This window comes from Denticeps clupeoides, chromosome 9 (assembly GCF_900700375.1).
Source record: "Denticeps clupeoides chromosome 9, fDenClu1.1, whole genome shotgun sequence".
In the NCBI taxonomy this organism is placed as follows: domain Eukaryota; kingdom Metazoa; phylum Chordata; class Actinopteri; order Clupeiformes; family Denticipitidae; genus Denticeps; species Denticeps clupeoides.
Window position 1 is genome coordinate 6,482,664 of NC_041715.1, and position 24,755 is coordinate 6,507,418.

At 44.2% G+C, this 24,755-nt stretch overlaps 2 protein-coding genes across 2 annotated transcripts; one reads left to right on the forward strand and one right to left on the reverse strand.

Annotated features, from left to right (window-relative positions):
• Positions 1-802: 802 nt before the first annotated feature.
• Positions 803-12,067, forward strand: spopla (speckle type BTB/POZ protein like a). Its single transcript, XM_028992105.1, has 12 exons — positions 803-1,021; positions 1,892-2,036; positions 2,856-2,982; positions 3,662-3,783; positions 3,876-4,027; positions 4,940-5,067; positions 6,447-6,624; positions 9,240-9,295; positions 9,409-9,531; positions 9,770-9,912; positions 10,003-10,056; positions 10,637-12,067. The coding sequence occupies exons 3-12, from the start codon at positions 2,905-2,907 to the stop codon at positions 10,779-10,781; spliced, it is 1,179 nt and encodes a 392-aa protein (XP_028847938.1). The 5' UTR covers positions 803-1,021; positions 1,892-2,036; positions 2,856-2,904; the 3' UTR covers positions 10,782-12,067.
• Positions 12,068-12,990: 923 nt separating this feature from the next.
• On the reverse strand, positions 12,991-24,614 carry nxph2a (neurexophilin 2a). Its single transcript, XM_028991450.1, has 3 exons — positions 24,236-24,614; positions 23,893-24,031; positions 12,991-15,161 (listed from the first exon to the last, which is right to left on the reverse strand). Exons 2-3 carry the CDS (start codon positions 24,025-24,027, stop codon positions 14,415-14,417), a joined length of 882 nt encoding a protein of 293 aa, XP_028847283.1. The 5' UTR covers positions 24,028-24,031; positions 24,236-24,614; the 3' UTR covers positions 12,991-14,414.
• Positions 24,615-24,755: the final 141 nt, after the last annotated feature.

A 24,755-nucleotide genomic window follows, 5' to 3' on the forward strand; every position in this document is an offset into this window, starting at 1 on the left:
ATGCACACCTAAAAGGCCATTTATGAGCCTTTGTAATTTAAATCATTTTATGACAACCATCTGGTGATTAGATACACATGTAGGTTCACCGAGTACACACACCTGCACGATTTCTTTTTGGTTCACATTTCGTATTTCTACGCACATAAAATAAAGGCCTGTTTCCTCTTTTGGTCATTGGTCAGTAGTCGAGTGGCAAAAACAATTTTATAGTTCATTATATTTTTGTGGGAGACCAACTGTGTACCATTTTTATTGGTGTTTAAGCAAAAACATAATTAATATATTCTACTATCTTAAAACAACATGCATTGTTGCATTGTTGCAAAGCAGTCTGGTTTTGAATGCTGCACTCTGATTGTAGCGACTCTCATTGCCAAAAAGTGTCAAAGTGCTACTCTGCCACAGTGATTTACTACCCTACCACCGTTCTCTCAAAATGATCTTCATAATTCTGCCCCCTTTTAATTAAATTATAATCCCCCAACAATTGGCTGGTTGTTGGCTTGATTGTTGCATTTTACGCGGTTGATTGGGGTGGTAGTAGCCTAGTGGGTAACACACTCGCCTATGAACCAGAAGACCCAGGTTCGAATCCCACTTACTACCACTGTGTCCCTGAGCAAGACACTTAACCCTGAGTGTCTCCAGGGGGGGACTGTCCCTGTAACCACTGATTGTAAGCGTCTGATAAACGCTGTAAATGTGACGTTTGCCCACGTGGTCCGCCGCCGCCGCCGTGACGCGCCGACGCGTGACGCCCGCGGCCGGAAGGTGGCGGCGTCGCGGAAGCGCGCATGCGCGGCTCCGGCGTCCAGCGTAGTGCGCCAGCGAGCTGGTGGCGGCTTGTAAGCGGAGGGGCGCTTGCGGGAGGAAAAGAAAGAAAGAAAGAAAGAACGAAAAGAAACAGAATAAACGTTCGCGACACAGTGTCTTTTGAAGTTGAGGAAGAGCTTGTTTTTTTTTTTTTTTTTTTACACATTTATAAAGGTTGGAAAAGGGGGAATGGTGGGAAATAAAGGTTTGTAGACAGTGATATATTCATGGTTTTCCCTGCGCTAGTCACGTCGCGTCGCCTGTTACGTTCACGCCGGCCGAAGTTTAGCGGCCCGGGGTAGGCTCCGCTCGCCGCTTTTCGGTGTGAATGGAAAGTGCGGAGGCTGCGTTAGCGCCGTTAGCATTTAGCCTAGCCCCAGAAGATGCCGCCGCGCTAGCCTGCTCCGGGCCGCTTAGCTGACGGTGCTAGCCTGTGGGGCGAGAGGAAGAAAGACAGGCCGAGCGAACCGTGCAACGTTCGGTGATCATTTTGACCATTTTGCCGAGGTCGTGGGCCTTCTTATTGCGTGTCGGCGCGCCGATCGAATTGTTTTCGGAACGCCGGCTTCCTCTGCTCGATTCCCCGAGCAACGATCTCGCGTCGCGTCCGCCGGATTATTCCCGGTCGTCGTGTCCGGCTTGCGTCCATCGCTCCTCTCCGACCTGGCGATGGCCCGAACGCCCTCGCGTTTGGCGTAAGAAGTGGCCGTCCTAGATCGCCAGAACCCCTCTCGAATTCTGTCCACGTTTTAATCGCAGCCTCGCACGGATGTTCTAACGTGAGCCTTAATACGGCGTAGGCCGACGGGGAGCTCGCATGTTAACCTGTGCGTAATGGCATATGCATAGGATCGATGCCGGAAAGGGCCCAGGATTATAACAACAGCCTCCCTACGTGAACTACAGTTTTAAACCGCACTAATTGCCAATGAAAAGGGTCATTTATGAAGCTGATTCATAGATGGAGGCTTGTGGTGCCTTTAGGGGTAGCCGGTAGGAGTGAAACAGTGGTTAGGCATGTACAACGAAACGTTTAAATGTAATTTGATCTTTTTTTATTTTTTTTTCTTGGCAGATCGGGACGCTCCCAGCGACCCCCAAGTCATGCTGTGACTCCAGAGTCGCTGCATCCTCGCAGGAAGTCCTTTGGCCGACGTTCGCGGCGATGCGCGGACGTTGGCAGTAGTAGCATGAGCGGTGCACATTGCGCTCAGTTCTCGGTAAGTGCCGAACGTCTGCGGTCCCCCCGGCCAGTCTGTATTGATTTACGCTCCAGCATGGGCCCGTGTGGGTCAGAGTTCAGATAATCATCGTGACGGGAATGTGCCCGTCTCAAGGTAAACAACCTGTTGGGCGTCGCTTCGGGTTGAGTTCACATAATCGCAGATCGATTTCAGCGAAGACTTGAGGCTAGCGTAAGGCGTAATGTTGGCTCTGGTAGGGTGGTAGTAGCCTAGTGGGTAACACACTCGCCCATGAACCAGAAGACCCAGGTTCAAACCTCACTTACTACCAGTGAAAGTGATACACAGTGCACACAGTGAAATTTGTCCTCTGCATTTAACCCATCACCCTGAGTGAGCAGTGGGCAGCCATGACAGGCGCCCGGGGAGCAGTGTGTGGGGACGGTGCTTTGCTCAGTGGCACCTCAGTGGTACCTTGGCAGATTCGAACCAGCAACCTTCTGATTACGGGGCCGCTTCCTTAACCGCTAGGCCACCACTGGCCCGGACTACCATTGTGTCCCTGAGCAAGACAATTAACCCTAAGCTGCTCCGGGGGGTGACTGTCCCTGTAACTACTGATTGTAAGTTGCTCTGGATAAGGTTGTCTGATAAATGCTGTAAATGTAAGCATGCATCATCATACAGCTAGCAGGATCAGTATCAAAAGGTTAATATAGGTTAGTGTGGACTTTTTGTCAGCTGTTGATAGGACCAGCACTTAAAAACACACATTTGCCGATGTCAGAGTCTTAGGAGTGAGCCTTCTGCCGCCGTTTTCAAGTGTGTTGCTCTTCTCTATGTCCCCCAAAAAAGGTCAAGTGGTGAAAGCTAAAGGGACGTCGGCACTTCCTCCAAGCTGGCGATGTCACGGGTCCCGACCCCCCCTCCCCCGGGGGAGACGTCAGTCGGGCCTGTGGCTGAGAGCTGGTGCTACACCCAGGTAGGCCGGTGGCACCGCGGCCCGCTACGAGCTGTTGCGTTCGTGTTTTAACTTGCCCCCGTATCGAACGGGGGGTTATTGTGCTTAGAAAGCAGCTGAATCGTTGACCACTGCTGCTTTTGGGTTCGGGAACAGTTTTCTAAAATTAACTCGGGCCAGGAAATGCGTGATTTTCTGCATCCAGGGTTTATTTATTCATTGTAGAAATTGCTGTAACGTTCTTGAAATGTTTTGAAGCTAGTTGTTTGGCGGTAGGAGAATGCCAAAGCGGTTTGTATAGTTCACTTGGTTGCAGATAATTTGGGATGTTTAGGTGCATCTGAACACTTATTTTAGGTCATTACCGTTGGCCGTCTGGCCCGTTTGGGTAGAGAAGTAACGTCTACGTTAGTCACTGTTGCACTTATTACAGTGACGTGATCGATGTGGACGTGGCAGTGGCTTTTAAAGTACTTCTTGGAATTGTTGACCCACTGCGTCCTGAATGATTGCAGGATTTGTGGTGGTGCCTGCATTTCCCGAACATTAACATGCATCGTGTGATTAAGAAGCGCGCAACCTGAACCCATTTTCCACGATCGAAGCCGTGTGATTCAGCCACGCAGTCAGTTGCGCCGGGCTAGGAAAACCCATGACCGCCATGACCTAATTCTGCATCTCATTATCTGATGTGTTCTAGGTGAAAGTGGTGAAGTTTTCTTACATGTGGACCATAAATAACTTCAGCTTTTGCCGAGAGGAAATGGGGGAGGTCTTGAAAAGCTCAACCTTCTCATCGGGTCCTAATGACAAAATGAAATGGTAATGATTTTGCTGTATTATATGTTGAAATAAATGCGTCCACCGGGCCTGTGTTGTCTGACAGTCTGCCACGTCTCCTGTTTGCTTGCCAGGTGCCTACGAGTCAATCCTAAGGGTCTCGATGATGAAAGCAAGGACTATCTCTCTTTGTATTTACTACTTGTAAGTTGTCCAAAAAGTGAAGTCAGAGCGAAGTTCAAGTTCTCCTTACTGAATGCTAAACGAGAGGAAACAAAAGCTATGGGTGAGTTTTTACTACTGCTATTAATATTGCTGTTCTTATTATTAAGAATGCAGCTTTTAGTTCTTCAGCGGTGGCGGTTCTGACGGGACCAAACACGGACCCTGCTTGTTCCCTGTCTGTTGTTCCTCACAACGCCTCATTCGCGGCAGGCGCCCGCTATATTGAAGGATGCCGCAAACAGCTGTGCGCGTCATAAATGAGCTGCCATGTTGGCTCTGGTTTTTGGACTGGGTCAGCAGGGTCTGGCAGTATGGCCTAAAATGATCGTTTGTCTTAGTTTTTAATAATGACGTGTGCTTTTTATTTAATTTTTTTATTTTCCTGACCGCTTGTGCCAACACCGTAGTGACTGTTCTGGTTTTTATTTTACAAATTTCTATATTAATTTTTACTAGGATTAGGACCCGATGTAAAGAAAATGGCGTTAGTAACGGATGTCTTGAGTTAATCAAGCAGAATTTTATTCATGGTGGTGGGTTAACTAGCTGCTGGTAACCGAGCAGCCACCAGCAGCATTGAACCTCAGTCCTCAGGTTCGCAGGGCCGCTCGCGGTGAAGGATGCACGTTTAGCCGGTAGTGGCGGAGTCTCCGCGGTTCGACCCAGATGGAGGCTAATTGGCCTGTCATTCGGAAGGCAGTTAGTTACACCCGAACTCCTGTGGAATTGCCGTTATCGGGCCACATGTGTACTTGGTGGCTTCATGTGGCATCCGTCACGGCGGCAAAAAGTCGTGGTTTTCTGTCGATAAAGGGTACTTTCACCAAAAATGCACTACGAAACCTTCTGAATGGTTGCTTGTTGGTTTCATGTTTGCTCTTGTGTAAAAGTGATGCGGTTTTGCGCCATGAAAGCATTCTTCGAGAAATGTAATATTTATTCTTTCTTTTTTTTTTTTTTCTTCGCACCGCAGAAAGCCAAAGAGCGTATCGATTTGTCCAAGGGAAGGACTGGGGCTTCAAAAAATTTATTAGGAGAGATTTTCTGCTCGACGAAGCAAATGGACTCTTACCAGACGACAAGCTTACGCTGTTCTGTGAGGTAATGCGCTTTGTGTTTAGATGCAATCTTTCCCCTCGTATAGCCTAGACCAGGTGGTTGAAATAAAATATTTTGGCCACGAGAGAACACACACACACACACACACACACACACACACACACGCTGTAATCACGGTGCTCGTGCGTCTCATCCCTGCACACCATTTCCCTGCAAAGCAGCAAATTGCTTGCAGTGAAAATTTTGTAGTTTGTTTTGTTTTTTTTTTGCATGCTGTGTGGGAGCAGCAGCCTGTTATAGCAGCTTCCAGATGCTAAAATATTATCCCGCGTGTTGCGGGCATTTCATCACTGCGAAGTCTGCTGTTTTAACGGCGCCCTAACGGCCTGTTTGTGTCCGAACATGATTAAGCTGCTTAAGCGACCCTGAAACGCATCGATTGAGCAACACCGTGTGCTGGTAAAGTAGTGACAACTGCTCGTGATGACGGTGAAGCATTTATCGGCAGACTTTACCACCCAGCTTTTAGACTTTTTAAGTATTTTTGCAGTACATAATGTTTTAAAATGTGAAATTAACCAGACAGTGGTTTTTAGTGGGAGCCTTCGGTGATGTCCTTGGTAGTTTTTGTCAAACGTCACAATAATCTGTATAACATGGTGAAACCTTTCTCAGATATAATTTATCAACCTTTATCAGGTATTCTTTTAATGCCAAAATATCCAGCCGTGCATTATTTATTTCTTTATTTTTAAAGTGAAGTGATTGTCACATGTGATACACAGCAGCACAGCACACAGTGCCCACAGTGAAATTTGTCCTCTGCATTTAACCCATCACCCTTGGTGAGCAGTGGGCAGCCATGACAGGCACCTGGGGAGCAGTGTGTGGGGACGGTGCTTTGCTCAGTGGCACCTTAGCGGAACAGGATTCGAACCGGCAACCTTCTGATTACAGGGCCGCTTTCTTAACCGCTAGGCCACCACTGCCCCAAGCTCAACTTCAACATCAGTAACAGTGGTGGCCTAGCAGTTAAGGAAGCGGCCCCTCACTCAGGGTGATGGGTTAAATGCAGAGGACAAATTTCACTGTGTGTGCTGTGCTGTTGTGTATCACGTGTGACAATCGCTTCACTTTCACTTTATTGTCATTTCAGCTACATACGTGTTAGACGGTACATAGTGAAACGAAAACAGCGTTTCTCCGGAACCTGGTGCCACATGTAACATTTGAACAAATGAACAAAGTTACATACTGACAAAGTGCACGTGTGCGACACAGACAAACTGGGCTACATAAAGTTCAAACAGGGGACACAGGAGTCACATTTTAACATGAAACCTGTAGACAGACGGCGCTAAACAGGTGAGATGAATAATAAATGTGCGAGGTTTTTGTGTTATTGTTTAAAAACGTTCCAGGTGAGTGTGGTCCAGGACTCCGTGAACATTTCGGGACAGTCCAACATGAACACGCTGAAGGTCCCCGAGTGCCAGCTGGCCGACGACCTGGGCAACCTGTGGGAGTGCTCGCGCTTCACAGACTGCTCCCTCTACGTCGGAGGCCAGGAGTTCAAAGCGCACAAGTCCATCCTGGCCGGTAAGTCCCGCCGACCCCTCCTGGTAATCCAGCCTGACCAACTGCCTCTCGGCCCCGACTCTCTTCTCTCGCACTGTCAGCAAGGCAACTAGGAGCACTTTTTTGTATTGTATTGTAAATAACACAGTTACATAGCTTTTATAGAAGTATATGTAAATAAGAGAGGGGTAGTTTTTACTGTCTTGTTGATTAGGAAGAGATTCAAACAACCAAACGCTTAGGCGAATGTATGAAGGGATGGAGAGAGAAAGTCAGAAGAGGAAGAAATGACTAACCAGGGAGCGAGGCTATTTATTACTCTGTAGGTCAGATATTAATTCTGGGAATCAGAGTAGGATATACAGATGGAACTGGTACAGTGCGTCCATCAAGTATTCACAGCACATCACTTTTTCCATACTTTGTAATTTTCCAGCTAGGTAGGAATGAACTTTCAGACTCGATACTGATTATGGTACTCTATACTATTTTCGATACTACAGGGGGAGAAACGGGAACCTCTTTATAATTTAACAAATATTTTTAGAATATTTCTAATAAAGTCAGTACATTACATAAAGAAATGAATATAAATAAATACAAACATTTGATAGTTTTTAATCTAACAAATCTTTAATCTTGTTGTACTGCTCGCTTTGACAACGTCAACTTTGAAGCGGTCACGGATCCCGAAAAAGCGTTGACAAGCGGTGAAACACCCGCTGGTTGGTTGTGCCCCACGACAGTGCTGCGCTCTATTTCTACTGCCCCCTTCACAGGGTGCAGGGTGGTAGTAGCCTAGTGGGTAACACACTCGCCTATGAACCAGAAGACCCGGGTTCAAATCCCACTTACTACCATTGTGTCCCTGAGCAAGACACTTAACCCTAAGTTGCTCCGGGGGGGACTGTCCCTGTAACTACTGATTGTAAGTCGCTCTGGATAAGGGCATCTAATAAATGCCATAAATGTAAATGGGTGCCACCACTGAGGGTATGACACCAGCCACATCATGAAGACCATGTTCAGGCGATCCTTTCCAGATGTCCTCATCTTTTGGATTTTTTTCTGTTCATCTGATAGCCGAAATACTTCCAGACTATCCTCTTGCTTTTTACATTTTCTAGCGAGCTTTGTGCTGCACAATTATGTTTAAAGTCTCTCTCGGTCCTCCAGGTAGCCAGGGGAGGGGCTGCCCACTGCAGTTGTAGTCAAATTGTTGTAGTCTGTCAGCGATTTTTCAAAACTGGAATTTATGCATCGATACCATTGGTATTGAAATCAATGAAAAATTTTAGTTTTGATTAATACCTGAATTTTTTTTTTTTTTTGACAACCCTGCTGCTAGGGACGTTGAAATGAATCTTGTAATCAACGCAGACAAGGATGGTTGAGCTCAACTTGCTGCTTTTTAAGAAGCGCAAACCTTGCTGCAAGCGTAGTGCATGCCATGATTGTTTTGAAAGTGCCTTTAGATTTGCTCAAATGGGCAGAAAAACAGTCCGCGCTCAGTCCGCACTCACCTGACGCCACAGACGTCGGAACCAGAGTTTTCTGCTCATTGGAGCAAATCAAAGCATCCACATGGGTGAACGAGACCTTAACTCTTGTATTTGAAAACACCATGTGAAGTAATGTAGAAAATGTATGGGAAAATGTATGTGATGGCTCACACCTCTAGTTACAGCCTTATTCCAGAATTCTACACACGAGTTTACTTAGGTTTAGTAAACACAAAAAAGCCTGAGAAAGCACATGTACATAAGTATTAACAGCCTTTGCCATAAAGCTCAAAATTGAGCTAAGGTGCGTTCTGTTTCCCTTGAACGTACTTGAGATGTTTCTGCAGCTTAATTGGAGTCCACCTGTAGAAAGAAAGGTAATTGGACCTGATTTGGAAAGGCACACACTTGTCTATACACGGTCCCACAGATGACAGTTCCATGTCAGAGCACAAACCAAGCATGAAGTCAAAGGAATTGTCTGTAGATCTAAAAATCTGGGGAAGGTTACAGAAAATGTCCTATTGCTTTGAAGGTCTCACTGAGCACAGTGGATCTTTATCATTCATAAGTGGAAGAAGTTCAAAACCACCAGGACACTTAGTCATGGAGCTTCCCAAGAAACCGATAGACACGCTGTCAGAGGTCCTCTGTGGACCATCTCTTCTGAACAACTATCTCTGCAGCAATCCACCTGTCAGGCCTGTATGAAAGAAAGTGAACTGATTGTCATTGTGAAACACTGCACCACAGCACATGGTGCAAACACTTCCTTAACCGCTAGGCCACCACTACCCCTATGGTATGGAAACCACTCCTTAGTAAAAGGCACCTGAAGGAGACTTAGACCATGAGAAACAAAATTTTCTGGATAGCTCATGTCTGATGGCTCATGAAGAATTTCAAGTTGCTTCACAACCTATTTGCTGTCAATGTGAAAACCACTTACATACAGATTCAGCTGCAGTGTAAGTATTGCAGAAAGGCAAATGAAGCACTGCCTTATGGGATCTGTAGTTTGTGTGTTTATCAGTGCTTCATATTCTTAAATTTTGGAAAGCCGCTGATAATTTTAGGCTTTTTTTTTTTTTTTTTTAAACCACCCTTTACCTATGAATGTATTTTGTTTTACAGCAAGGTCACCAGTCTTTAATGCCATGTTTGAACATGAAATGGAAGAAAGTAAAAAGGTTTGTATTTTTAATGTGCGCTGTTTTGCAACATTTCTTCAAATAGCAGCACAATGTCCATTTGAGATCTTTTTAGCAATATAATTCTAAGTTGCTTGCATATGCTTGCATAGAATCGGGTGGACATAAGCGACGTAGAGCCAGAAGTTTTCAAAGAGATGATGGGCTTCATCTACACGGGAAAAGCGCCGAACCTGGAGAAAATGGCCGACAGCTTGTTAGCCGCCGCCGACAAAGTAAGGCCCGCACGACCCAAAGAAGCACTTAACCTTAAACGTGCTTACTGTCCCTGCTCAGCTTGACATTTCAGAAGACTGAAACACAACAAATATTAACATGACTGATGTCTTAAAATTAGATAAGGAATCCCATTAAAAAAAAAAAAAAAGTCGTCAAATGGTCAAAACTAAAATCTCAGCGCGCTTTCGTATTATATTGCATTCTCTCTCTCCTCCTGCCCCTGACCTGCACCAGTACGCTCTCGAGCGTTTAAAGGTCATGTGCGAAGAGGCCCTGTGCAGCAGCCTCTCTGTGGAAAACGTGGCCGACACACTCATCCTTGCAGATTTGCACAGTGCCGAGCAGCTCAAAGCACAAGCCATAGATTTTATCAACAGGCAAGCATCACCACCAACCCGCCTTGATAAATCCACGCTGCCATTTCTGTTTACCAGGTCTAATTGCCCCCACCTCTTTCCCCACCATAGGTGCAGTGTCCTCAGACAGCTGGGCTGTAAAGATGGGAAAAACTGGAATAGCAAGTATGTAATTAGCTTGTGTATGTGACACAAGATTAATAACAAACTCTTATCTTTGCCCAGAGAGCAGCATTAGAATTCATTGTTTGAAGCGGGGAAGGTTGCCGGGGTTTGGCTCCTCTCCGAGCGTCCCCATATCTCTTTTTCGCCGTTATCAGTGAGCCAGCCCTGGTTTGAGCTGTAGGAATTGAGTGTTTTGTTTTAAGGAGGGGTATTTTATGAAAACATAATTTTTTCTTTTGATGTGGCGTAAATATTATTTCAAACGTCACTACATCATCTTAAGTCTTCAGGTGGTTTAAAAAAAATTAATCATACTCCCCTGCCATGTATTTAAATGAGAAAGATATTAAACAGTTCTGAAATTTTATTATTGTAAAATTTATCAGTTAGTTGCTTCGTGAACAGGGCTGAAACAGATGAATGCGATGCTGCTCAAGTCGTTCATTGAGTGAAATACCTTTATCTACCACTAATACTTTCCTGTTTTGTTTTCCTGTGACTCTGCAGCCACATTTGCTTTGATAGATTTTTCATGCAAATGATCCCACGTTTTGACATTTTCTGTGCCATTTACTTTCAGTCATGCTGCAGACATAATGGAGACTGCAGGCTGGAAGTCAATGATCCAGTCCCACCCTCACTTAGTGGCAGAAGCTTTCCGGGCCCTGGCTTCCACTCAGTGCCCACCCTTCGGTCTGCCCAGAAAACGCCTAAAACAGTCCTGACTGACTACTGTTCCCGACAGCCCTTCATGGGACGGGGGGTGAGAACATGAAGGGACTGTTAAAGTCTTGGCTCTGTTCCCGTCGTCACCATCTTCTGGAAAATGCAAAAGATGTTTTTTTTTTTTTTTTTTTCCCCTTTAACCCCACTTCTTGAAGGAGGGTAGGAGACTGGCATGTACTTACACACATATTCACTTCAAGTGATGGTCTTGGTCTTCAAGCTTTATTTTCGCTGGGTTTCCTGTCATTTCAAATGGCCTTAAAACTGTCTGCCATGGCTCTGGAGCGGTCCACTCCGGGCCGCTTTATTTCTCGGTTCGACTCTGTGCCTGCCTCGTCACACAAGACCAGGTCCTCCTCCCTGTTGCACTAGCTCCCAAAGTATCGTTGTTTTGATATGGAGTTCTATAGGAACGTGTTAGGGGTTTGTTAACATGGAAATATTATATATTTGTAATGTTTAGCCCATTTTGTGACTAGACATTAAAATTAAGCGTGAACACTTTGAGCGCAAGGTCATTTCTTTATACTTTTTGAAAAGACTAAAAGTATGCCCCATATTGATGGCACCATTTCTATGTAAAGATATATTAAAAAAAAAAAAGAAAATAAAAACATAGACATATATCAAAGCAGACTAGTACTGTTGCGTATTGTGGATGAATATATATGCATTGATGTTTGTAATGCTGTTTGTACACAGAAAACCCCCGCTGTATTACGCCCCCGTAACCTTGGAGCACATCAGATCGTGTCCAAATTTGCAGTCTCGCGCACAAGACGAGCGAACACTAGTGATCCAGCTGTGTGTGCAGAGGCAGTGTTTAACCCGTATCATCTTTACATTTTAAATCACGTGTTTTTGTTTTGGGATCTAAAGAGCAGGCTTGAACAATGAATGAAGTGCGGTTTTGGTTGACTCCCATTTTGAGGAGAAGAAAGTTCGTAGCGTTCATTCCCGCAAAGGTGTGGAGAATAAACCAACGACAATCCACAGGCAGAACCTACGGTCCTCAGATCTCACGGGCAGCTGTACAGGATGCTGTGCGCCAGACAGTGGCATTATTTTTCGGCTGGACTGAGTTAAGACCTGCTGTCCGTCATCGTGTCATGAACTGCGGTATTACGGTTAAAAACTGATGTGGGCATGACTGTACATTACTGAAAAGTGTCACAATGCTGACTTGTTCTGTCAAGGGACACGTTGTGAAGGTGCAGAAAAATTTCCATTATGTTTGCAAGAATTTGCCTGCGTTAACTCATTAAACTTTTTTTTTTTTTTTCAACACTTGTGATGGGTTGTTTTATTACAAATTATCTTGCACTTGTTAAAAATGTGTACAATCTAAATGGCAGATAATATTATATCAACATATATGAAATCATTTCTTAACGAAAATGGAATGTTTGTATGTTACTGCATCCATTATAACATTAACAGGGTGTGGCCATCAGGGGTTTAATGCTGGTAAATCATTTTGCAATTCAGAATATATGTAAACATTACCACATACACAGAAATTCTAAATACACATTTCATCAATTCTAAATATCAAATTAAAGGTGATACTGCTTTTTTTTTATATTTATTTAAAGTGCGCAAATATATAAATTACAGACGCCCACCCGTTACTATATAGTACAGTAGGTTTTGTACAGTATAAGTACACTGACTTATGGCCCCATAAAATGTATCTGTAGCTGAGTTGGTTTTGGTGTTCTAATAACATTCACATCCATCAGCAGATACAGTACAGTTGTTATGTGCACAATAAGCAGGAAGAAAGCCTTCAGCAGTGTGTGGTGTTGAACAGCTTCTGCCCATAACTCTTAAAACATATAATTGGAAAAAACCTATCATTTTATTAATTACCGTCAGAAATTGTTATGTAAGTGAAAACCTGCGGGTAAGGGCAGGACGATAGAGGAGGGTTTGCACTCCCCAAAAAGAGACAGACATCCAATCATATATGCTGTTATTCCACCACAAACATTACACAGACATAACACTCCATAGGTCTGCACATGGACTCACTAGATACGGCACAATATTAACCCAGAGTGAAATCACACCTGTACAGCCGACCCCATCAACACAGGTCACGTTACGCAACGTTCGGCAATCAGGCTTGGGGCCTACGGGCGGATCTGGTGGCCATCGGCACGAACAACGGGCGAGAAGAATGACAGATCACAGGACGCGGGGGGGGGCTTTCAGGGAATGTGGTTTAATAACCTGTGACCAGTGACTCCTTCAGATGAAAAGAATGATAATAATAATAATTTAAAAAAAAGTACATTTTACATCGGATTCTGCAGTTTCGGTTTGAAATACTGGCATGTCAAGTAATGGAAACGTTTTTTTTCAAAATGCAAATTATAGATTGTCAAAAACATTTAACTATCTAATGACGACTAATGTAAGGAGCTAAGAAATGCATATAGTACAGGGAAAAAAAGTAATGCTAGATATGTCTAGCTCACATCAATTTTATCACTATGAAACATCAAAGTATCTAGGAGTTTATATATTACTGATCCGTGTTTGTGCAACGGGAAACAAGAACCTATAAAATGAAATTAGATGAAAGAAAAGCACAGATGCACCTTTTCAATGTACATACGTACACACACATACACACACACACACACACACACACACATAAGAAAATGAACATCAAAGTAAGCCTTTTTTTCCCGACGTGGTGTACAGGTTTTCCCGCGGCGTCGGGGGTAAAGCAGGCCTCGCTTGGCCGACTAATTGAATTTTCCATGGTGCAAAGGAGCTGCCCCCCCCCAATCCCCCCTGCTAACGCATGATGACCGTATTCCATATTCCGTATTCCAAGCCATAATCTGTAATCTATTTGGAATAAAAACACTCGATAAATTCAATGCTCTGGTTGATTGGATGCCGACAATCGTATCCCGACATGTTCACCGATGAATGTTTCCGTCCGTTTCGCCAATGTTAAATTGATTTAAATTGAGTTTTTAAAATGCATCCGACGCTCGTCTTCGAACCCACATCGCAGGGACTTTCCACATGAGTGACACACTTACTTTTTTGGCTCAGCCACCCCCCCAGTCATGGTGCCTAAGTGAAATTTCCCACTGTAATTAATGTTAATTAAAGTCTGGAAATGTCAGGCTCTGCGGCAGGACCATGACAAAGTGTTGTTAATTGGCTGCCAGATTCACTAAATCCACCTGTCCAGTGAATTGTGGCCGGGTGAGACACCTGAAGCAAGACGCTCTCGCCTCCTCCTGCACGGTATCAGCAGCTGCATTTTTATAGTCCGAACTCCAAATATCTCATTTCATTTAACAAAAATAATTACATACAACTCACAATAACAACAATAACATTGTCGTATGAATTCTTTCTTTCTATTCGGCAAAAATCATATGAATTTATTCTTTTACATCCTCTAATTTTTGTATCCTTCACATGGGCGTGGCCTCGCGTGACTTTGAAATAATCTGCGTAATTGGTGCGAATATTATTTCAACGTTTGCTGGCACAGGAGCGGAAACCGGACACATGCCTGTGGTCTAGCCTAATAAAGAGCATCTGGACTATTTTAATTGCCCTCAGACCGAGGAGAACCCGTGGCGTCAGTGACGGGGTTCCTATCCCGTGGATGAGTAGGGCGTGTCGCTGTGGTAATTGTAATCCGGACACACCTTCTGCACCAGTTTGTAGTCGACGCTGTAGAAGGCGATGTAGATGCAGATGACTTTGAAGGGCTTGGAGCAGAGCCAGGAGACGTGGCTCTGGGTTTGCTCTTGGTAGCACACCTTGCCCGGGTCGAAGTTGCACAGGGACGTCTTCTTGCTGCGGTCGGTCTTCTCGTACTCGATGCGACAGTTGAAGGCCTTGGTGTCCTTCGTCTCCAGCGTGGACTGCTGGGCGATCTCAAACTCCACCACCTTGGAAGGGGGTACCAGGCTCACCGAGACGTTCCCCAAGCCTGTGGAATTGTGCCGGAAGTAGACGCTGAAGGTCCCGTTGCCGTGGTCCACTATCTTCCCCGTGATGAGCAGGTTGAGTTTCACAGTCTTAATGTTGGAGTGAAAGTCGCCCCAGCCGAACATCTTTTTGAATTTGCCAGTCTTCACTATGGGCCTGCGCTTAGTTCTCGCTTGCGTCTCCTGAACATCTGTCTGGTTAGATAACCAGTCCCAGAAGTCCTCCGTGCTTTCTAAATATGTCATTTCCCTCATGCTGCTCTTGAGCCCAGGAGATCCCCTGGCAAACAGGCGCAAGGGGTTTAAAATCCGAGGACTGGCCCCTTTGGGGGAGAGATTCTCCTCATTTTCACTCTCCCCCCATTCCAGCAGCTCCGTCTCCGGAGTCTCCGCTTTTCGGCATATGACCTTCAAAAACAACAGGGAGAAGCGTCAGGAGGGGACTGGAGTTAAAATGCGACACGCTTCTAATAGACTAATGCTGCTTCCATCAGACTAAACCGATTCAAGAAATTCTATACAAAACAATGTACCAGTTCATCAAAAAAAATTAATATCATAAAAAAGGTTAACTGTTTATAAACATTCGACTTTCATAGAGAACCTTTGATTTTTCATTTAATACCAGTCATACAAATGTACCTCATGTATAATGTCAATGGGTTATATGAAAGTGAATTAATGATTAAATTAAAAAGACAAATGACCTTCATCATAATATTATTGTGGAGGGTGGTAGTAGCCTAGTGGGTAACACACTCGCCTATGAACCGGAAGACCCAGGTTCAAATCCCACTTACTACCATTGTGTCCCTGAGCAAGACACTTAACCCTAAGTTGCTCCGGGGAGGGACTGTCCCTGTAACTAATGATTGTAAGTCGCTCTGGATAAGGGTGTCTGGTAAATGAGGTAAATGTAAATATTATATTTGCACTAGTATAATGCATATGAGATGCATTTTTGCCTTTGCGTAATGAACAGTATGACAAAATCCAGAAATAAAACTGATTAACCAGTGCAGACCGATTCTGTAATGCAACCCAAGGAACAAATTCTCAAAGTTGGAACGAAAAAAAAAAAAAAAAAACCTGCACCCCAAAGCTTTTTAGCCCAAAAGGCTGATTCCTGGACCACTTCAGATAAAGTCTTAATAACTCAACTGCAATGAGCTTAATGACTTCTATTGGTAATTAACTGTAGTTGCTTCTTCCGAGGCTCGGTTGAGGGGATAGCAGATGCGAGGGCTTTAAGCTGGGCTGTCTGAAAATCTTTTTTTTTTTTTTTGCATCATCCTAATTATGAATTTTGCTGTGAGCTTAATTGTGGCATATGTGAAGCACCACTGAGGAGCCCCTGTTTTCTGACAAGTTCAAATGCAGATTTGCATAATTCCATATCTGCGTCCTCACGCCGGTTGAAAATATTCCCTAATACCTCCAACGTGAGGTTCTGCTAAATCGCGGCACGCCACTCCACACCGGGGGACCTTAATGAACGATGCAAACTGCAAACGACGCCGGCCTGGCAATTTCAGAGCTCCAGGACAGTGCCATCACATTCCCAAAAGCAGGACTATAAACTAGACACGAACAAGGACAAAGTCGTGGGATCATGGTTTTTTTCTCATTGCACACACCTTTCCATGACATGCCAGAGAGGAATAAATCAGATCCAGTGTAATGCGGACACTACAGAAAAGAAGTGATGGTGGTGCTAATGTGAACGTGGTTTTTGACCACAATTCATTTTTGTGCCAGACGAGAAGGAGAGGGGAATAAAAATGTTGCCTAAAACCTGAATAAATTAAGTTGTCTGAGTCCAAAGACACCGGGCACTCCAGGACTGGATGGAATTAATATCAAACACGTCTTCACGTAAAACTGAACAATTATTAGCACAGTTTAAATTGCAAATCAGTTCACATCTGTCAAAAAGATGGGACATAAAACACATGCAGTCCAGATCTACATCACCAATTTAACCCCAGAACATCTCTAGGAATGACAGGTTCTTTCCACAAGCCATTGGGCGAAGAAAATATCTGTACTATTTGCACTTTTACTTGTCCTAAAATTTACGAACATCATTTAAATTCATTGTAATTAAAAAAAACTGAAGGTTTTGCAGACATCTGAAACACGGTAACCTCTCACGATGTAAAAAAAACCTGTCCCCACACACTGCTCCCCATGCTCCTGTCACGGCTGCCCACTGCTCACCAAGGGTGATGGTTAAAAGCAGAGGACTCGTTTTGTTGTGTCACTGTGTGCTGTGCTGCAGTGTTTCACAATGACAATCACTACACTTTCACGTAAAATTTTTACAAATTTCAATGACATTCAAGGAGAATTATTATCAAAAACTAAACATTCAAAGTTCAGTTTATATTCGTTATATTGAATAGAGCATCAGGCTTAATTCAAATATTCATAACATAGGATAGTACTGGCTATCATATATTAAACTTAACAGCACTCATGTAGCTTTCAGACCAGTGACATTGTTGTCCCGTGCATCACGTCCCATGCATCACACCATCTGGGTCATTTTAGTTGCATATACTGGTATTGCATAAACATTGTTTTATTGAAGTGTTGCACAGTTTTGACACCCATTATACATTGAAATATTTGGTGCAATAGTTTTGTCTGAATGCTTATACAGTTTTTGTATTGTGGAAGTTGGTTTTACCAAGTGAGACTAGTTTTCTGTGTCCTGTACATCACATGGCAAGTTTTCAAACTGCTTGTATGACTTTTGTCACAACTTTATACTGAACTACATAGTAATAAGGCACAACACTTACTACATACGTCATGCTTGTTCATAGTTCTGACCTCTAGTTATAGTGATAAAGTGTTATTAAAATGTCCCATCTATCTCTATAACATAGAGAATCGTCCCATACATATTCTTGTATTGTGTGTGTGTGTGTGTATATATATATAAAATCTCATTCACCTATTTTGTCACAATTAAGCACAATTTTCACCACTGCCTAATTGTCTAATACTTACTGAATATTACTTGCAACAGTTTAATAGTCTTGTATTGTTAGGTTTCATGCTTTTTCTCCTCACCTACAACTGTGTACATTGCAAAATTGCACACATAGCTACTGCATTATGAACTCATATTTACTGCATTAATAACAATTAGTTACAAATGGCAGAAAACCACAATGCAAAAAACCATTGCAGGGAGATAAACACGGAGGCGCTGACACTCATTTGTAACGTGCGTTGTGGAGCAGCATCGGCCTCCCGTGGGCGGGCATATCTTTTATAGTCCTGACATAAAGGTAATTGGCACGGTGACCAGAAGTAGCCTCTAGAAAGTTATTAAGAAGTCGGTGACACCTCGCTGCTGGATCATCCATGAAGAGGCCGCTGTTGAAATGCATTTGCAGCGGGTCGGGTGGGAGAGGGGCGGGGGGCAGGGGCGGCGGCGGCGGCGGCACCAAGCGACACGGTGATGGGTTCCCGGCCGCAGGCTACAGACCTGTTTATATGTCGGATCTGCTTGTTTTTTTTCCCCGGCTGCTTCGATCACTCATTCTCAGAGAATGGTCTCGTTTCGCGGCGCAAGAGAGAAAGGTCACCTTTCCTTTTAGAGGAGTAAAAAATATGAATCGTTCAAGCAAAAATGTGTTTTCATTTAGAGATTCGTAGCTCACCATCATCCCACGGGAACTAAGACTTCTGTCTAGGGCTCAATTCATTCTGATGATACAATCTGGTCCCACTGTATTTGAATGCTTTTACCATCCTGCTGTTTAAGATGAAAATCATTGTGCCCCAAAGCCACATTTTACCAAACGTTCTGGATAAACATGGGCATATGTGGCTAAAAAAATAACATTAAAAATCAAGATTTGGCATCAGCTGGTACAGAATTGGTTGTAAAAATGCCAGGTGTTCGGGCCCATGGCACACTTCAAACTGAACAAATATACAAATGTAAGTGATGGGTTGTTGAGGTGTAGCGTTATACTGTAATTGTAATTTTCTGCACGTGAAAATGTACAAACGACTTACATACCGACCCACCGACCCTCGCTTTTATCACAGCAAGATTCACACATTCACTGCATCATTTTTTTCTGGAAAAGACCAAGTGTCCAAACCGGTTTCAGCATGCGGAGCGAATGCAGAGTTAATACAAGCTACAAAATGGTGAAAACCAGTTGGTGTTTTTTCGGTAGAAACTCCAAGGGTGTATATAATTTGAGTAAAAGAATGCGCAACACATAAAAATGAATCCTTTAGTTTTATAATTATATAATCAATTTTCTTCCATTTTTAATTGTCAGTTTCCTAAATTATGGCCAGAAATATCAGGAGACCATGACAGGGTCATATCAAAGTGACCCCCAAGTAATTTCTGAGGTTCACATAAATATTTATTATTTATCCATAATCAAAAAATGTTCATAGTCAATGCTCAGGCATGTCATTATCAATAATATTCAGAAGTCAAATCTTTATATATATATATATATATATATATATATATATATATATATATATACACACACACACACACACACACACACACACACACACACACACACACACACACACACACACACACACACACACACACACACACACATATGTGTGTGTGTGTGTGTGTGTGTGTGTGTATATATATATATATATCATCCTTCACCCCCAGAGGCAAACTCCCTCTCCTCCACCTGCGATGGGGCATTTCATTAGCAATGATTCACCGAAAGCGCCGGTTCCTGCGGAGGCCTCCAAAGGCCCCGGGGCCGGCCGGGGAGCTCGGATCTACACGTTCCTCAACAATAGATTGCTACCCTGATGGCTGCAACAGCCTCGTACTTGAGAGCCATCACTCTCAATCACGAGGGAAGAGGGGTGGTGGTGGGGGGGTGGAGCAGATAACAAATGGCGAGCACGGGCAAATCCTCGCACTCGACCGCCACTGATCACAGCCCGCGCCGTGCGCCACATTGCTAATGCCCCATAATCCCCTCTGTCATTACCGCCAGGCCCCGCGAAAGAGAGGTACTTGTGGAGGTGCGGCGCCTTTGTGGTCCAGCAGTCAGAATCACTCGGGATGAATTTCCCATTCGTATGCAGCATTTGTTTATATGCATTTTTTTTAATGAGGCTGCAGCACCACGGCGCTCTGGCTAACTCTGCAGGCAGGCGTGGGCTGGGCGGTGAACTGCGCCGGCTAGGCGGGGGGGGTCGAGGTGCGGCGGCCGCTCCATCATCCCGCCTCTCCCCACCCACTCGGCCCGGCTGACATGCGCTCCGGGGGAAGATGCCGCAGACGTCTGAATTCTTACAGGGGTCGGGCCAACCAGACTAATGCACCGATGCTACGCTCAGCCCGGTCCGAACTGTTTACTGACTCGACATGATGCTGATCCACTCCAACATCTACCGACGCAATTGGTTTTCATACATGCATAAATGTATGTCCATATGTTTCTATAGTTGGATGCATATTTATTTGTACGTGTGTGTGTGTGTGTGTGTGTGTGTGTGTGTGTGTGTGTGTGTGTGTGTGTGTGTGTGTGTAAATCTGAACTGCAGTGGAATAAAAACTTTCACTTTTTCACTTCTGGCAACGTTTGATCTATTTGAATCACTCTTTGTAGTCTGAAAACTGACAGGTTATCCTGCGCCGCAGACCTGTCAGGAATTTGGACAAACAGGCTCGTTTCTCACCTTGCGAAGCTGTGCACTGCAAATAGCGCAAAAAAAAAATGCTGATGCGCCCCATTATGTTTCAAAAGGAGCTAATAAAGAGGCAGGAGGAGCGCGTGTCTTCGGGGACGCTGGCAACATATAAGATAATCAGACGTTCCTGTTATCTCAGCACCTAGTGGGGCTGACGGGGCATCCCTGGGCGCTTCATTTCCAGCAGGTGAAACCCTTCATCACCTCCACACTTTCACAACGCACAGGGAACACGAAACATTTAAGCACAGGGTTAAAAAAAAAAAAAAACATCTAACTTTTTTGTTTTTTTTATCATTACATTTCCACTCAACCACAGTACAATGAACCAGAGTACCGTGTTTTAATGTATGAAACTAAATGACATAAAGAAACGAATGAGCTCAATTTAACATGCACATTTTTTTTTCAACTGCTGGAAAGATGTGGGGCTCTGAGTAGAAGAAGAAGGTGAATAAATGAAATGAGACAAAAGCAAATCTGCTGTGGGTTCGCACTGTGGGAGTGAAGACAGGTGCTTCACAAGTCGGCTGAGCCGGATGGAGCTGACAGCACTCAGGGAGTCCGGTAACGGCAGCGGCAAATCTGGCTGAAACAGGAGCTGGAATAAGAAGGGTTGCGGGTACGAGGCTCGTTCTCACCCTGCCAGGACCTCGATAGTGGAAGAAACACGTCTCGCGGTTCTTTCTAACGGCAAATGAACAATATTTCTGAAGGTGTCTGCAGTTGCTAAACTCCTCAAATAGTCAGGTGGGAAAGATCTTTTTTTTGTAGAACTGTATAAAAATTCACAGTTACCTTAAGTTGCACTAATGCAATTAATTTGATACCTCATTTAGTTATTTCAAAGTCCCATACTCAATTATTGAGTAAAATCAACAATATCTAGTCATTTGTTTTCAACTGAATCATGTCCTAGCTCCTGCGTTGGGTTAACAAGGCCTCAGACTTCACACGCAGACTCAGGCTTTATTTTCCCCATCAGACGTCGGTGTATGAGCAAGAGAACAGAATAACTTTCTGTCCCAGTAAATGCTGGCCAATTTCGTTTTAATTAGCCTGGTAAAAGAAGAGTGGCAAGTATTCAGCCAATCTCTGGTTTGCTTGAGTATGAATGAATGAATAAAAAATAAATAAAGTTTTTTTCACATATCCACAGAAACGGAGAAAAGCCCTTGACATAAATGCACAAAATATTTGTTGTACGCCCTACAAGGACAATGAGACATCTAATCTAATGATGCTGCCAAACTTGACATTTTATTGGCAGAATTGGCGTGTAAAATCTGATTCCCCCGATCTATATACTGCAATCATTTACATGTTGCTCTCGGCAGACCGACAGACCATAAACACCCCCCCACAGCAATAAAGGGGTCTTCGTGGATGTTGATTCACATCTCACACCGGGCTGAAATCCCAAATTGTTCCCAAATCATCACTAAACTCTTCGCAATAACCTTCCCAGTGTTCTAAATTGCACTTCTCTCATATGAAAAAGAAAAGAAAAGCCCAAATGACATAAAGGATCATACTGCGATTTCTAAAGCGCAATGTGCAATTCCCGAGCTGGAAATGTCACAGACAAGAGATTATCGTGCTCCGCCTTCAGGCAAAAAGAGCGTGACCCCAATATGGGTCAAGATACCCATCAACAACAACAAAATGTACAAAATGTGCGCCGGTGAGCCCCTCCCAGAGCCACTTCTACGTTGCAGGCCTCAGCCAACGCACAGTAACGTTGGCGTCGCGCCTCCCCGTTTTCACTTGTCTGGCGTCTTCGGCCGTTTCGCGAGAGCAACGCGCGTTGCCGTCTCTGGCACGGCAAATCCGGGAGGACTGCAGGTTCTGAGGAATATAAACAGCGCTTTTATTGTCCAGGGGGACGGGTCCCTGAAAGCGACGAGGGCCTTATCACAGCCCAGCAGCTCTGTAATTCTCCGCAATGATAAAGTGCCAGAGCCGAAAACCTTACAAGGCTGGCACAATCCAAAGACGGATTAGTTTTTTTTTTTTTCCGCCTGACATAAGCTTCCTGAAAAACTAATCAATCAGTCCATGCCGTATTATCAGAAGCGTGAGATTAAAGCGGCCCGCCTAATTCTGCCACTGTACGTTTTATTGCGCTCCCCAGTGCTGGTTTTATGTTAAATCTACAGCAAATAAATAATGAAATCAAAGCTAATAGGACATAAGGAAGGCGAGATGGTGACGCTGGAAAGTTTTGGGCAAAGAGACGAATGAAAAAAAAAATGGGCCGCACAAACAAACTGGTTCAAATTTTTGTACCAGATTTTGATAGAAACCCCCCCCCCTCCCCCAGCCCCAGCAGTTCTGCTAACGTCCCCCTTTTCATGTCACACTGCACCCCTCGATGCTCCGAACTAGAAACTGAGTGTGGAGTCGGTGGGAGAACTGGAGCCGTGAATTTGTGACAAATGGGCGTAAAAACATGCACAATGTGGGACAATGAGCTCTCAGTTAGTACGTGGTGAAACAAACGTGAACGTGTTGGTGCACCTAGATAACTACGAGTAATTTTAAGATGCCATAAGATGATATTGCAAAAATAAGCAATGAGCTAAAACGGCAAGACGGGGATCAGTTGGGAGAGTCTGTTCGCCGCACGTCTCCGCACACCGTTATCCTGTCCCGACTGGCCCAGATGCCACAGCTCGGCCTTCACCCCGTTAATGCTCCCCTGTGTGCGGCACAGATGTCATGCAGTATTTGGGCACGTTCGAACCGCGGCGCGCTCACAGTCGAGGGCAGCAGACGGTTAAAAAAAATAAACAGGGTCCCAGAGGTGCAGGAGTGGTGCAGAATGCACTTCTCAGGCTTTACTGACCCATCAATAATTATATGAATAATTTGATATGCCATAAATGAACAGTGGCAAAAAATAAATACACAAATAAATAATGAAATAAATGTGTGGGCTGCGATATTTAAAGAACAACAAAAATCCATAGGGCACGCTAAATGCACATAAAGATTTTCCTCAGAACAACTTCGGTCCATTAGGAAGAAAAATACAGAAGCTTTTTGTTTTTTTTTATGCCTCAACCAAATAGTTAGGTTATGCTCCATTTAAATACAATTAAGAGAATTGATTGCATCCTGCATGTTCATTTAGACCATGCTAATGTCTGAGCACTCGGTCCAATATGATGACCGGCTAGACCAAAACAGATGAAGTTCCACCAATCTGGATATAATTACATGGATATTACTGTCAGATGATATTAACTGGTCATTTTTAATAAAATTATATTTGTACTTATTAGTTTCAGCACATTACTATAGCACTGTTATTAAGCATAATTGCTGTACATACACAAAAATAGTCTTATTATGATCATGTATAATGTCAGATTTAAAAATAATAATAAGTAATAAGTAATAATAGACGTATACTCACCCTGTGTAGACAGATCAGGAGCAGGACAGTCTGCAACTTCCACATCTTTAATCGCATTCTTTGACTCTTATTCGAGGTGAGAAAAGCAAATATCCGATATATGGTGTTCGGGACAAACGGGTGCCATTTCTGCATCTAGCTGTGCAGAGAATAAAATCACACAATTCGCATTTTAATACTTTATAACTTGATTCATACATGCCCTTTCTAGCATTAACCTGTTCCGTGTGCGTGTTTTAATAGGATTAGAATATAGACGATAGATAGAGGTATATATACATATATATATATATTTATATATATACATATATATGATATGATTTTGGAGTAATTCACTACATACCATCATCCTTGGCGGAAAGCAAGTCCCGGAAAGCTGGTGACAGACGTCACGGACGTCACGGGCCACTCGGAACTTCTGCAGATGTTGTCTGAGACGATTTTCGGTAGTTGCCACTTCTTAACTGTCGGCGTGCGGACGCGCGCACGCACGCACGCACGCACGCACGCACGCGCGCACGCCGGAGCTTCCCGAGTCGCCCGGAGTCACTTGCAGCCGCAGGAGCCGCTCTGCGCGTCGCACCGCGGCGCCATGAGGCGCAGGACTCGACACCCTCCCGGCTGCGGGTCGGACGCGCTCGAGTCCACGCCGGGTTATTATTTTATTTTTTTTAACCCCTTCCGCCCCCGTTCCGCACCTGCAGAACCGAACAAGAACAGAGTTCCAGCCAAGCGCACAGAAGCGGACTGACGGGGAGGCCCCGCCCCGCCCCGCCTCGCCCCGCCTCTAATCACCTAATTATAATTAGAATCGGACAGAATGTGACGCAACTATGACTCGGCCCAATTATGGTTTTTATTAA